At 47.5% G+C, this 15,436-nt stretch overlaps 2 protein-coding genes across 2 annotated transcripts; one reads left to right on the top strand and one right to left on the bottom strand.

The window, feature by feature from the left end:
* Window positions 1-829: 829 nt before the first annotated feature.
* LOC133885064 (UDP-glucose 4-epimerase 1) lies at window positions 830-4,876 on the top strand. The gene is made up of 9 exons (XM_062324698.1): window positions 830-1,199; window positions 2,183-2,232; window positions 2,821-2,956; window positions 3,453-3,554; window positions 3,650-3,877; window positions 3,956-4,040; window positions 4,123-4,205; window positions 4,302-4,393; window positions 4,495-4,876. The coding sequence occupies exons 1-9, from the start codon at window positions 1,005-1,007 to the stop codon at window positions 4,586-4,588; spliced, it is 1,065 nt and encodes a 354-aa protein (XP_062180682.1). The 5' UTR covers window positions 830-1,004; the 3' UTR covers window positions 4,589-4,876.
* Window positions 4,877-6,909: 2,033 nt separating this feature from the next.
* On the bottom strand, window positions 6,910-8,802 carry LOC133885065 (pathogenesis-related protein PRB1-3-like). Its single transcript, XM_062324699.1, has 2 exons — window positions 8,678-8,802; window positions 6,910-7,681 (listed from the first exon to the last, which is right to left on the bottom strand). Exon 2 carries the CDS (start codon window positions 7,544-7,546, stop codon window positions 6,992-6,994), a length of 555 nt encoding a protein of 184 aa, XP_062180683.1. The 5' UTR covers window positions 7,547-7,681; window positions 8,678-8,802; the 3' UTR covers window positions 6,910-6,991.
* Window positions 8,803-15,436: the final 6,634 nt, after the last annotated feature.

Below are 15,436 nucleotides of genomic sequence, written 5' to 3' on the forward strand. Positions count from 1 at the left end.
GGTGTCATTTCGGATCCTAAATTATACTACTACTAGGACTAGTAGTATATGTTCCCATCCGGAATGGTAGGAAAAGAAACCATTGACTCTTCATATGTACCATTCACATCATCACAGGCATGTACCATTCATGGTGGTCGGTGCCTGTGGATGAAGGCAACAAGGTACACGTCGCGAAGCGGTTGTTTCTTAACTGCCAAACCGCTAAACAAGAGGATTCAGATGCCTGCAGCCTTTCTGACAATACAATCTCTGTTAAAGAAAAAGAACTCTGTTCCTTGCAGAGCTGAAAAGGGCGCCATCTTTTTTCTTTGAGCCACGACTCAAGTGAAGGCAACGCACTCCATCCACCGTCGACTAGCCGAGCGAATACAGCTGCAGGAGGAGGAGGAGGAGGAATGAGACGAGGATGAACCAAGCAAGCAGGTCGAGAGAGAGGCCAGGTGCACTTAGAGCGAACGAAATCAGATTTGAGGATGGATGGATGGAGAAAGGAAAGAATAAAACAAGGGATATAAAAATTGGCATCAAACATGGACGAATAATGGATTCAGCTTATTCTGTTGCCAAGATAATTTCCGACGATGTAAGTAGTAACAAATACTACAAATCCAGATCAAAAACGGCAATTAATTGGGTCCCGGCTGAAATCTTATCTGCTTGCTGATCAATGGATTGGATTGAATTGGATTCTATACAAATTAAATGAAAGCGAGATATTTGGTTCCGGTGGTCAAATTCATCATGGACGTGGCGCGGGAATTCGCGGTGGCAGGAGAAAAGGCGCTAGCTAGGGTCCTCCTGGTCGTATATATATGTATGCTCGGGGGCGGTTCGCTTGGCAAGCCAAGAAACAACCCAAACCAACACGGTAGGCAGGCAACAGCGCACACACAACTCATCAACGCAAACGCAAACGCAGCGCAGCGCAGCGTTCCTTCTCTTGCAACTCCTCCTCCTACTCACTCAGTCCAGACCAAAGGAGAGAGAGAGAGAGGAGAAAGATGGTCTCCGCTGTGGTGAGGACGATCCTGGTCACGGGCGGCGCCGGCTACATCGGCAGCCACACCGTGCTGCAGCTCCTCCAGCAGGGCTTCCGCGTCGTCGTCATCGACAACCTCGACAACGCCTCCCAGGTCGCCCTCGTCCGCGTCGCCGAGCTCGCCGGACACAACGGCAACAACCTCGTCTTCCACAAGGTACATGCATATGCGGCCATATGTCCCTTCCCTCCCTCGTTCTGTCTCTGTGTATTTCTTTTTCTTAATTTGTCTGCGGGGTTGGATTGCTTTCTTCCTTTCGATTCCATCGTCTAGACGACTCTCCCCTCCTTCCTTTTTTTGGAGGGAAGGGGTGGGGATTCGTCGTAAAAAACGCTTCTTTCTTTCTTTCCTTCTTTATTCCACAAACAGAATTCACGAAGCTTGTGAAGATTGTGGGTGGGGCGGTTTTTTCCTTTGGGTTCCTCGGATGGCGGATACAATATATCCAGGAAAAGGGTACCAAGATCAAAGCTCCCTCCCTCTCGCTCCAGAAGATCCGAATCTCCCTCCCTCTTCCGTGCTGTAGTTTCTGGAGCCTCCAGGAAAATTGCATCTTTTCGGTTACTAGCTAGCGGTCCCCGGCCGGCGGGTCACACCATGGCCGTGGCTGTAGGATCATCGTGGGTCTCGTTGCGGTTGCTTCCGTTCCGTGGGAAGCGAGGCCAAGGCGGCGTTGGTCTAGTGTTGACGCAGCATGCCATGGGATGCTTCCTTCCTTTGTCGCGGCGGAAGGAATGGGACGTGAGTTTGATTCATCCGTCCCAGCTGAGCCGAGCCGCGTTGGGAAAACGCGTGGCAGCAGCAGCAGCAGTCTCGTTGCTTGTGCTGTGCTGCCTACCTCGGTCGTCTGGCCTGGTCAGTTCAGGTCAGCCACCGGCCCAACCCAATCTGGAACGATGGATTTATGCGTGATTAGCGGCTACCATCCGTCCAAAGATGGGTTCCGTTTCCTCTCTTGTCCGGTGCACGTCGCTGTTGTTTGCTTCCATTTGGAATAATTCATCAGCTCTCTTTGTCATTTCTTCTTGGCCTTCTGTCCCTGCCATTCCTTCTTCCATCTGTTTCCGTTTCCTCATGGACTACGTACGGAATTAATACTGCCTTCTCGCCCACTGATTTTGATCTTAATGCTGCTGCAGGTTGACCTTCGAGACAGGCACGCGCTGGAGGAGATCTTCTCGTCACAAAGGTAACTCACTACTTCCCTTCCATACTTGCATATTGGAATCGCAATCGGATTTCGGTGTCATCATCTTACATGTTAAAGCATGCAAGTCTCCTCTGTTCCCTCCCAGAACATAGTGTACTAATAGTAGTAATTATTTAGATAACAATCGCGTTTGACAATAATGAGTCCGAGACTTTGCTCTTGGCCGGCGATTCCAAACCATTGATGGTTTGCAGGAGTGCTGCTAGTAGTTTATTCGTCAGAAAGAAGAGTTTGCCTGCCGAAACACCACTTGTAGTTTCTCTTAAGACCATCCAAGTAAACGCTTCTTCTTCTTCTTCTTCTTCTTCTTCTTCTTCTTCTTCTTCTTCTTCTTCTTAATACTAGTTTAATCAGTACGGAGATTTTCCACTAGCAGCACTTGTTAGTGGGAATCAAACTTCCTGCCGAACCTGCTGCTTCACTAATTCGCAGGCGTTTATTACCTTAGGTGCCATACCAAATGATTGAAATAGTTATCATGAAGGTGCATGATGCTTAGTTTCTTCATTAAGGGTTCATCTTTAAAATGTTCAGATTTTCTTCGGTCTCTGACTGCAACAAGTGCAGGTTTGAGGCAGTGATTCACTTCGCTGGGCTGAAAGCTGTTGGCGAGAGCGTGCAGAAGCCCCTGCTTTACTACGACAACAACCTCATCGGCACAATCACACTCCTGGAGGTGATGGCCGCACATGGCTGCAAGAAGGTACTTGTGCATTTTTGTGCACTCACTTGCGTTCGCTTTACAACTTCCTTGTGTTGGCTTTGGCCTACTTTGCATATTTGCATTGCTGGTTCACAGGACACCAGTGCAGAGTAGTTAGATTCTGGACCAGGTGTGCGTCAAGTTGTAAATTTGTTGGTGTCACGGAGCCATGCCATGCAATCCGTGACAGGGCTCATATATCTTCAATGGGATGGTCCCAGCTTTTGCCGTGTTTCCAGGCCATCTAGCCTTTTCTGTTTCGTACTCGTAGCGCTCTGTATCCAGGGCGATATTTTCTCTGGTAAAATTAATTTGGACCAGGAACTGCAAAATGATCCGTTTCTGCTCTGAAAAAAGTTACACTTCAGTGCTATTTTGAAGTTCATTATCTTGCATAAATAAATGCAGTAAGAACTTACTGAGTGGTGTATGCATTTGATCCATATGTCTGTCTGTCTGGTAACTGAGAAGAACAATGTTTTGTTGAACTATGCAGTTGGTGTTCTCATCGTCAGCTACTGTCTATGGGTGGCCCAAGGAAGTGCCGTGCACTGAAGAATTCCCTCTTTGCGCCACCAACCCCTATGGGCGAACCAAGGTTCATTTTCATTTCCCCGTTTCGTCATTGCCTCGTTAGATTATGTGTCAAGGAAAAAAAAATCTAATGTTAGTTATACTACGGTTATGCTGCAGCTTGTCATTGAAGATATCTGTCGCGATGTCCATCGCTCAGACCCTGATTGGAAGATCATACTACTTAGATATTTCAACCCTGTTGGTGCTCATCCAAGTGGATACATCGGTGAAGACCCATGCGGAATCCCAAACAACCTGATGCCCTATGTTCAGCAAGTTGCTGTTGGGAGGAGACCTCATCTTACCGTCTATGGAACTGACTACAACACAGAGGATGGGACTGGGGTATGCTTGCCCACTCTTTCATTTTTAGTTAAGCAAATCAGCGTGTCTCATTTCTGCATTTGTGTAAACACCTGGCAGGTGCGTGATTATATTCATGTTGTTGACCTGGCCGATGGCCACATAGCAGCCCTGAGGAAGCTCTATGAAGACTCTGACAAAATAGGTAACAAATTTTCTAGCTGTGCAATCAGTAGAGACAGCAAAAGATGACCGAGTTTGCCGATCTTGTGTCGTAATTGCTCCAGGGTGTGAAGTATACAACCTGGGTACTGGAAAGGGAACATCGGTCCTGGAAATGGTAGCCGCATTCGAGAAGGTTTCTGGAAAGGTAAAGTAATTTCAGGCACTTCAAAAGTGTTTTTAGGACCATGCATGTGCTGGTGTTTGCTAATGGATCCCTAAAATTTGTTCCCGACTTGTACAGAAAATCCCCCTCGTCTTTGCTGGACGAAGACCTGGAGATGCAGAGATTGTTTATGCTGCAACCGCCAAAGCCGAGAAAGAGCTGAAATGGAAGTAAGTAGTGTCTCACTCATTGCCTTGCTTTTGCTCCCAAGAATATTACGTAACATGCTGCTCATTGATTCGGCATCCTTACTAAACTTTTGAATGAACAGGGCAAAATACGGGATCGAGGAGATGTGCAGAGACCTGTGGAACTGGGCAAGCAAGAACCCCTACGGGTATGGATCACCCGACAACGGCAACTGAACAACATGTATACTCGAGGATGATGGATCGATCCCGGAGTAGCAGCGAAGACCAACCTAGTAACTTATATATACTCCCATCATTATACTACTACTACTAATCCGACGGATGGGCCTCATTGTATAGAGAGAGAGAGAGAGAGGGAGTAGGGGGTCCACTGTCCAGCCTCTTATTATTAATCGCCTGAGTTAGGCCTGTCTAATCTCCAGTCCATGGTAGAAAGAATAAACCCCATGCATGCATGTCATATTGTGATGCCGACCGTGGAATAACAATATTATTACCATACTTCTTACCTATCAATTGCCTTAATTTTTGTAAAATCTCAGTTGATACTCAAACTAGCATCTTTTTTTGTCTTCGATGTCGTCTTTAGGGCTCGGGGAGGGGTCTGAGTGGTTTCCCACGAGGCTTAAAGGGATGCCCGGGTGCAAGGTGAGCCCGACGGGGTTAGGGCTAGTGACAGATCTAGCTCTAAGAATTAAAGAGACTCAACTTCTTCTCCCTCTTTCTCCTCTCTTTTTTTCTTCTTCTCCTCCTTCTCATCTTCTTTTTCTTCCATACCAAAAAATTATAGGGGGTTTGAGAGGCTCTCAAGTGTTCCCATGGGTAGGGGGCTTAAGCCTCCGGTGATCCGCCCATGGTTAGGCGGGAAGGGTTGGGATGGGGGCGACGACACTGACAGTTTGGCATGGTGGCTGGTGGCGGGTGCGGAGAGAAAACATGAGAGACGAGACGGCTAGATGTTGAACACGAGAGACGTGTTTCACACGTTGGATAGCAATCGGACGGTCCAGAGACCTCGACCATAAGCTGATCTGTTTTGAGGCACCTAAAAGTTAGCAATAAAGTTGTGGATGGTTGGTGGAGGCAGAACTGGAACTCGGAAACTAAGAGCCTGTTTGTTTTTTATTTTGATTATGGATTCTACCTTCTAAAATCATAATCTAAAACAAACAGCGTGATTTTAAAATCCACAATATGGGACCAGATTATACCATAATTCATAATCTAAAAACAGATTACTTCTAGTAGGTTATGACACATATTTATCCACTATATTATTACGAAATAACGGTTCCCTTTTTTCTCCCTTCACTTCTTTGTCTCGCATCACCCGCTGCCCCACGCCATCACCGTCGATGCGCTACCGCCGCGTTGCTTGCAGCCCATCGGAAGCCGCATCGAGCTCCGGATCTCGCCGCCACACGGGGGTGGACGCCCAAGGCCTGTCATCGTTGATGCGCCACTCCCGCTGATGAGGAGAAGGAAGAGCCGCCTGCGGCGGTAGTAAAGCACAAGCAAGAGGAGCATCCAGTCGCTCAGCATGGACACAGAGGGGCTAGCTTCAGCGGCGGCGATGGGTCGTCATCGGCCAGGATGTAGGCCGGCCCTTCGCCGGAGGCGTATGCGCAGTACTACTACGACGCCTCCGCCGCGGCCTCCATGCTAGCCCACGTCATCCACTCCTCCCCGACCAGCTCCCACCATAGGCTTGTACGCCACCACGCTGAACCCGGGAGACCCCCTGGTGGCACAACTCGGCCACCCTGTCGCCGAGGAGGAGCAAGGTACACATGCATGTATCCATCACCCCACCCGTCTATGCAAGCATAGGTAGCATTACTTCTTGTCCTGCGCGTGCACGACTGAGCGAGGCTCGATTGCGAAAGCATCACACGTGCGAACAAGGGGGCGCCTTTGCTCGAGTCGCCATGGATCTCGCTGCCCTCGCCCGAGCCACCGTTGGATCTCATCAGGCTCCCTCCATGCAGATGCACTGTCGGGATGCCTCCATGGAGATATGAGGAGGACGGCTAGATCTAGGTGGCGGTAGATTCTGGAGGTGGTGGGTATGCTCGAGGCGCTAATAAGAGGTGTGTGAAGAGCGAGTCTGTAGGGGAGGAAGAGAGAAGAGATTTTAATAATCTGATACTATTTATTTTAAATTGTATAAATTATATTCTAACCATCTAGATAAAATCTGATTATTAGAATTACAATAAAAAAACAAACAGACCTAACAATCGAATGAATTAGCTTTTGTGACCTACGTCGGAAAGCTAATGTTGCCTTAGCCGGCAGAACGGATGGACGGACAATAGAGCCAGCCCATGCATAAAAGAGGCGGCCTAGCTATTAAATCGATCTTATCGGCATGTAATAAGCCCATCCACATATTAGGAGGCCTAACATTCGAGACATCAGTCTGCTTTCTTTCCCAGATTTGGGAAATATTTACAAATCAGCCAGAGACCCTAGCTTAGCTAGGAACAAACAATATACTAGTATTACAGTATATATGTATATATATAGACACAGCTGTGGATCGATGCACCGGCTGGGTCGGTACGTCGTCGTCGATCAAGGTCGTCGCTAACAATTACGTACGTAGTTTATCGATCAGGTGAGCGGCACCTCGCCCTTCCAGTTCCCCGGCGGGTCGTAGGAGCAGGTGATGAATACGCCGCCGCCGAAGCACTCGGCGCGGCCGCAGCCGACCAACTCCGTGTCGTTCCAGACCAGCTGCGTGAAGTGTCCGCAGACCTGCCCCGGGTGGCACGCCTGGGAGCGCCAGTCGAAGTAGGATGCCTCGGTGGCCCAGCTGGTGACGGCGTCGGCGGCGCGCCACTCCCTGCCGGTGCCCCAGAAGACGTTCTCGCCGTAGGGCGAGTTGGGCGAGTGCATGGGCACGCAGTCGAACCGCCGAAGCGACGACCACCGGCGCGCGTACCGGGCCAGCTTGCTGCTCCACCGCAGCGTCGGGACGCCGTACTTGGCGCGGACCCGGTTGTGCGCCTCCAAAAACTCGTGCGCCACCCCGGGCCCATCGGCCGGCGGATGGTGCTCGGCGGAGAAGAGGTCCGAGTGGGCGTGGAATTCTGCGGTGGTGAGCATCAGGGCGCAAGGTAGCAGCAGAGCGCCGGCGAGGAGGAGAAGCGGGGCGAGGCCCGCCATTCCCTCCCCTCTCGATCTCCGGATGGTTTGCTTGAGGTGGGGATGGATGGATCCAAGCAAGCCTGCTGCTCACGTAGGTATGCTTTGCTGGATCAGTGCAATGCAAATGGGCGCATCGCATGCATCTGTCCGTCCCTGCAGCCACGCAGCTTGAGCTTGCTTTAATTTGCATGTGGGCCCGTGAAATGAGGTCGTCGATGACTATTAATAAATCTGTTGACCTTTGACTGGTCAACATGCATGCATCAATTAATAAATAGCGGCAGGATGTATGATTTATTAAGGAATTACTCCTATATTGGTGGGTGGCCCACCCAACCCAAGTACTAATTAACATCTTTCTTTACCTTGATAGTTATGTACGCACATAAAACAGTTTCATATTCTACCCAAACAATTATATTTCAGCCATATCATACTGCGACCATACAAATTCATGTTCTCGAAAGATACATGAATCATGTTCTACACAAAATAATTCATGTTCTCACTGTTTTTTAGACACCCATGTTTTATGAAAAGCTTTGCACAAGATGACATTCATTCCTTTTTTGCATTCATGCAATACAATCCACACCATCCAGCTCGTATACACTAGCGCAACAATTTGAACTTCTCGTTAGCACGACATCTACAATGGTTGTTTGGATGCAGCAATGAAGTGAAATCAGATGTATTCATGGTCAATTAAATAGATAGAATAATATTAACAAATTATAGAAAAAACCTAGCATTGATACTTGCCTTAAAAAACAACATCAGTGTTACTACTGGAAGATCGGGTCATGTTTCCATAGAAAGGATCAATAGTTCAACAATTTTTTTTACATCGGTTAACTGGTAGAAAAATCTTTAGGGCGCAGGAGAATCAATCTCACATCATGGATCACACTGCAAATATCGAACATAAGATGGTAAGATCATATATATGTTGACAAATGCTGAGATGGCAAAGCCATTGATTCAATAGCCAATGACAATGCTGACTACTGAAGATTAAACATGCTATGAGGAGCTCAATAGGGAAACAAAAAACTGAAGGCAGCAGCATGGATCTCAATAAACAGATGACTGTCTTTGAAGCAAAAATTCCACAACATTGCAAACAACCTCAATAGCTACATACATCACCTGTTATGCTCCAAGCAAATGATGGATTTGTACCTTCTGCCCCAGCAATCTCAAAAGGGCTTGCTGCCAGAGCATAGGAACCATGGCTCTTCACTAACCAATGAAGCCAATCAAACTGAAGCATAAGATCTGCAGAAACAGAGGGTCGTAGATATTAGCCATCAATGGAAAATTTTAGGGGGGAAAGTAATCTTTCGTATCTACAAGAAATGAGCTTTATTCTTATTCTTCTTTAGCACATCACCAGATTAGAGAAGGAGACACAGAACGGAGAAGGAGGAGACACAGGGTCTCATCTTGCCTTGAAGCTATGGACAATAAAGAGCAACAGCAGCATCGGACCCCCCGAGAGCCCATTGTGGCACTGACGGGTTATTCTTCCTCTTCGGCGGCGCTAGGTGACCTCGTCGAGTTCGGTTGAGTTAGGTAGCCCGGCCTAATTAAGGTCTTCTCTAGGCCCTTGCTCGAGGTTTAACAGCGCTTGCGGCTCCTTCCTTCATCAAAACTAACACCGGATTCTTCGCCTTTGTTAGAACTATCGCTCCCTTCGTAGTTGTCTCCACATGTTTCATTTGATTTGCTTGCTCTCTTCAATACTCTATGCAGATTTCCTAAGACAATGCTTCCTCAATAACAAATATTCCTTCCTACATGAAATACTCCAGGTCAAGTTCAACTTCAGGCAATCAAGAAAATTACACATAAATAAAATTTGTTTTGATCAACTTCAGACAGCCATATGCAGTTAAACAGGAAGGACAGAGACATAACAAAGCACAAATCAATATACCTGTTCTGGTCTTAACTGCATCTCTTTCTGGTTCTGAAATATCAAGGCTGTAACTGCATGAGTTGAAGTTCGGATCACTATGAGGGTATCATACATATCACAAACATACATGCTACAAAGCCTATTAATTTCACATCACATTTCTTCTTATTGGAAAAATATATCTTGTTGAATTGCATCCATTGAAAGAAAAATACATTTTACAAAAAGTACTCAAAAGAGGTTCAATCGTTTGTACAACATGCATATCCATTAATTTTGTTCTACCTATTTAGCCCGCATAACAGTTCGAACTGTTCAAATTCAGATTTATGCTATAAACTATAGGTCTTCTCTGAGATGCATGTGGTTCATCAATCTCCATAGGTAAGGTCATTGAATCATTTGCTAGAGTACAAAACGATTTTAGTATGGATGTCTCTTGTTAATGTAATATGCATCTGCAAGTATAACAACAACTTTCTTGAGATCAACATTCAGAGTTCCCAGATTGCTTACACCCCAAGGAGGAATGGCCAGACTTGTGCTCTGATACTCGGTTCAATCCCCTGCCAAAGAAGCACATAAGTCTCATAACTTTGTAAACTGCATCACCAAGGAAATTAATGAGTCACCGGCTTGCCATAACTTACTCTGCTCCGAACTTTCTTCAGAAGCTTCACTCCACCGTCGAGAAGCTTCCCCTCCGATGTGAATAGGCCGCGCCACTCTTAGACCAGAAAATAAAGGAAACTACTTGATTTTAATCTAGGAACCAGAGCAGGAGGACTCAAGAAACTGCGACCATATAATCGTTCCACGATGCACCTGAAGAGACCAGACTCAATCCCACCTAAAAGCAAGAACTACAGGCCCCATTCTTCTAAAATTCACATTAACTTAAACGGATACACATCAATAGTCCTAGTCCTATACATCATCCAAGACAATGTATTGGTACCGGTATAACACCTGCTCACATCAAAATTATGTAGCAAGTGCCTTGTCTGATCCTTTTGAGAGCAAGCACATTAGTAAAATCCACTTAATTGTATTGACCAGCAGTCCACATGACTGCATAGTTCAATGAAAGCACCTTCTTTTAGAGTCAAATTAGCTTAGATTCTATCCCGAGGTCTCCAAATTGAAGCAAGAATAAAAGACTATGTGCATCCTAATCTGAATAACTCAAGCAAAGGCAGTAAACTGAATCCACTTTACTCCTATTACAACATGGATCGTGCAAGATAACTCAATTATGTAGATATAAGGCATTTTGAGTTGAATGCGCGCCTGGGCGTTTGCGAAGACGCCGAGTTCACCGATAGCACGATTGTGTGCCTCCGCAACATCAACGAGGATGATGATGGTGCCCCCATCGCTGTAACAGGGATCCCTGGCAGTGCCGCATTGAGGGTGATGGAGACGGTCTCAAAGGTACCGAGGAACCGAGGCCGCTCACCGGTCGTGGCTGCAGCATGCACCAAGTCTCAGACGGTGGCGTCATGCGCGAGGTCTGGCCCACTATAGCCTCCACCATCACATGCCGCGTGCAGGCACAAGCCCCAGATGGCCACCTAGTGCACCCGAATCCGGACCTCCTCTGCTGTGAGCCGACTGAGCACGGCCTCGAGGCGGGCCTCCTCGATAGGGAGGGTTCTTCATCATCGTCATCCTCCCCATCGGCTTCTTCATCGAGGTCATCATCGTTGAAGTCTTCATCGTCTTCCTCGTTGTGGTCGTGGTAGTATTGGTTGAGGGATGCTGAGGGATGGGTGTTGTTCGATGCTTTTGCCATTGGAGTCCGTGGCGTTGCAAGCACGAAGATGCTAACAGACCGGCAAGGCCATTGGCAATGACAACCTACACTGGCTCCCACAGCTTAAACGGCTCAACAAGCTTAAGGGGGGCTGCCTTGGTCATCTCGAGCGCCGTGAGAAAGATAATCCTAGTTGGGACAGCCCCAGTGATAACGGCCGCAAACCCCTGGTAGAGCCCCAGCATGTCGACCACCTTAAGGATGTTCTTGAAGGTGGCCAGCGCGTTCCTCCTCATAGCGTCCCCCGAGGTGACCTGCATCTGGGTCTTGACCACCGAGACAGGGTACAACGCCACGGTGACACCGCTGAACATGCCGACGCCCACCACGTAAAGCTTGGTCTTGTCAAGGCTGCAACATTTCGGCACTGCAATTTGAGAACATCACAAGAATCAGAAAAACCTTCTACCAAGAAGCCATAATCATCTATTGTGCCCATCCAGGAACAAGAATAGCCATGCCAAGTTCCCAAACCACAATTCCTAATCCTAACGCCAATCCCAAATAGCGCGCGGGATACAGTTCAATGATCGGAACTGAATCTCCAGGAATGCGAGAATGAGGGGGAAATCGGCAAGAAAAGGAAACCGAAAGAACCGAGATGCGGTGGTTGCTTACTTGTCCTAGTTGATTCGTCTGGCGGTGGAGCGGCGGGATCTTGGCGGCCCTGGTAGTCGTATCCATGGCCACCCAAACCCTCCACTCCTCCCCTCCAATCCGAGACTCCCAAGGCAAGAACTGATGAAGTGCCGCTGAGGTTGGCCAGCACCTTGGCATAAGGAGGTAAATCCAAAACCTACTGTTCGATACGACCTTATTCTCCGAACGAACACGGAGGTGACACCCGCAATGATGAGAACATCATCCTGTATATGATTGGATCTGAGCAAACATTGTTTAGATCGAGTACAGAAGTCAGAAAATCAATCAAAGAACATCATAAAGATTTTGGAAAAAAAGAACAATAAGTAACAATCCAAACCATAAAGTGATGCACTTGTTTGCAGCACTCCCATCCGAACCTCAGATCTAGTTGGCTCGGCTCTGAGTCCACGAGCCACAAGGCGATCCATCACATCTGTTGAACTCACGAACAGTGGGGTGGTGGATGACTGACATACTGACTTTGACGGCCGAAGGCGAAGACGGAGAATACGCAGCTGGTGAGGCGGATGCCCGTTGCATCATCGCGTGCGTCGCTGTCGCAGACACCGGACCTCGGCACCGAGCGGTCGCGAAGCGACGTCGGCGCGTGTGGGCCTCATCGCTTTGTCCGTCCGTCGCCTCAACGAAGTCGACCACTCGTAGAACCAACGGTTCGTGCGGATCTCGTGGATCCGACTGGCCACCTTCTCGGTGGCATCACCAACAGTGAAGCGATGGAGGATGCGTAGCTTAGAATCAGCAGATCGTGCGGATCTAGTGGATCCTCCCAGCCACCGCCTCAATGGCATCACCGAGGCCGAAGGCACGGAGGATGCGCTCGGCCCATGGATCGAGCGCTGGAGCGGCGGCGCTAGTGTAGGAGAGGGGAGGAGGAAATGGTAGAGGATGAGGGGCCTGGCACAGAGGAAGTGGAGGTGGCAGCAACGACGGGGATGTGGGGAGGCGGAGGCGGTAGCGGCTGGGTGGTGGAGGGGCGAGGGGAAGGGGCTGGTCGGAGGGGGGACGGTGGCGTGAGGAGGAGTTCCCAAGGGACTACGCCACGAGGAGTGCAGGGGGGCGGCGTCGGGAGGGGGCGCTCGGGTGGAGGAGTGTCCAGGGGGCAACGTGGAGGATGTCTAAGGTGAGGCGAAGGGCATTGTGGAGGAGGAAGGCGATCGGACGGATGATGTGTGCAGGCGGGCGGGTGGACGGATGATGCGTGCGTCGGGTGGACGAAGAGCCGAGCGGAAGCAGAAAAACGCTGACGGTAGATGGATTACTCATTTTTAAGTAGGAGAGATTTTCCAAATGATGACAGATTCAATTTGCCGGGTTAAGTGAGGGGAGAGAGAGCAGGCGGCCAGAAAAAACCAGACCTTATTTCTAGATATTTGTGAAGTCATTTTAGCTGTTACAAGACGCGTCGATGGCCTGGAAGAGGAGAGAGAGAGAGACAGAGACAGATGACGGGCGTTGCTGTTTGAGGTGAGAAGCATCTATGTATCCATCGTCGCAATTGCATTCACAGACGACAGCTCTAGCTAGCTAAGCTCCAACCAGTGCACCACTAGCATCCATGTAAAGCGACGCCGAGGAACGTACGGTTCAGGCATGCACTGGGAATGATGGAAGGAGATTCTAGCTTATGCTATGTTTGTTTTAGTTAGGAATTATAAAAAATAGTTTATAAATTTTAGATTATAAGAAGCTGAATCGTATAATGTATAGAAATCGGTATAATTTGAATCGTTAAAATCTAAGAACTGAATTGTTACAATCTAAATTATAATAAAAAATATATTTGTTTCAACCGGTAGATTGCGAATAGCTGAAACAAACCAGATCTTGTTGGCTTAGCCGCCGCTAGCTTTAGCTTCTTCTTGCTAGACTGGTTGATCGTATCGGATCGGAGTATTTAACCTGTCCTTCCTCGAGGAATTAAATTAAACGCGCGAACCCAATGCAAGCTAGAGTGTGTGATCGATTTCGTATTGTAGTTCATCACCAGCTGCTGACTGATACTCCATATGACAGCGAACACAGAAGGTAGCTAGTGCTCTTCTTTGCTTTTGCTTTTGCTTTCGCTTTTGCTTTCAATTCGTGCCGGCCGCCGTATATGTACACCATTTGTCCATTTGTCTACTCAACACGTTCGCAGTTGACGCGTGCATTATTTTTGATGCAACGGCCAGGTCAACGCAAAACAGGCTACCAATCGAATTAGTAGTAAGACGATGCATATAACAAATAATTAATAAAGCTTACACGTCAAGTATTATTTGTGACTTCCATATCTGCTGCAATTGCTCGAAATTAAAGTTATTAGCTACTACACTACACAAGTACACATCCAGCTCCTCTATATAGTTTTGCTAGCTCAGGGTACGTACGTCTAGCGGTCTAGGATACGATAAGATACCTAGCTATATATGTATAGGCAGCTAGCATCACAAACAAAGACGTACATATGGTTTTTTGTTTGTTCTCTGTTGATCATATCTGAACTAAAAGGTGAGATGCATGCATGGGATGACCTATATATATGATTTCACTATGGTCTCTCATTCCTAAAGAAGAAGAAGAAAGGTTAGTTTATCAAGTGGTTAATTAGTGTGATGATAAGTAGCTGTCGATCTACATCTACTAGTGGGTGCGTGCATATATATATATATATATCTGTCTAGTAGCGAGCGAGGCAGCTATTCCCATCGGCACATCGCATCCGCAGTGGTCGATCGCCAAACCAAAGGAAAGAGATTTGAAATTAAACCCTTGCCGGTGAATGAAGAACTTCTCTTGTGTGGACTTTTTTGCCCTCCACAAAAAAACACAAAAAAGGATGTCTCTGGCTGATAGAAAACTGACCTGATGGGTGCATCTTTTCTTTCTTTAATTATTTCTCCTCTTTAATTTGCATTGCTGTGTAGCACAATATATATTTTGGCTTTGCACTACCTTTCCGGTGTGAGTGTGATTCGCATGGTGCAACTTCAAGTGGGGCGTGCATGCATGCGTGCACATCACCAGGAGCTAACCTAAGCCAACACTTCATTCCGAAAACAGCTAATAATGCAGCTGCCTGCCTGCCTGTCCATTGTGATCACTATTAGTTCAGTCTTAATTAATTAGCAATCTACACATTTCATAATTCATAAAGTAAAGCTAGGCATATAAAAAACAAACACAATATACTGTATAATCCCATTATATATATTTTGGTGGTGTGAGTGTGACCCGGGCATATATCAACAACGTCAGGTATAAGTATGAAAAGGAGGCCATCATATCGCCATTCCCATTCCGTGAACATTCACAAGTTGGGATTGAGACGAGCACATGTCGATTGGTCCATTCTTCTTTAATTCTGTGCAGAAACGAATGCATGATGTGAGGCGATCAGAAATTCTATCTATCGATCCCATTGGCAGCCAGCTAGAGTTTGGAGCTGTGAGTGCCCACCACAGATTCCCACTCACTCTTCACAGCACCTCACCCCTACGGCTGCTGCAACTTGGCCTTTCAATCC

Source organism: Phragmites australis, chromosome 11 (genome assembly GCF_958298935.1).
Source record: "Phragmites australis chromosome 11, lpPhrAust1.1, whole genome shotgun sequence".
In the NCBI taxonomy this organism is placed as follows: domain Eukaryota; kingdom Viridiplantae; phylum Streptophyta; class Magnoliopsida; order Poales; family Poaceae; genus Phragmites; species Phragmites australis.

Bases quoted from the DNA above. Each gene is read 5' to 3' on its own strand.
- LOC133885064 (XM_062324698.1), top strand. From the start codon at position 1,005: ATGGTCTCCGCTGTGGTGAGGACGATCCTGGTCACGGGCGGCGCCGGC. The intron at 2,957-3,452 runs GTACTTGTGCAT...TGAACTATGCAG, and splicing joins CCGCACATGGCTGCAAGAAG to TTGGTGTTCTCATCGTCAGC. The intron at 4,394-4,494 runs GTAAGTAGTGTC...TTGAATGAACAG, and splicing joins GAGAAAGAGCTGAAATGGAA to GGCAAAATACGGGATCGAGG.
- LOC133885065 (XM_062324699.1), bottom strand. From the start codon at position 7,546: ATGGCGGGCCTCGCCCCGCTTCTCCTCCTCGCCGGCGCTCTGCTGCTA.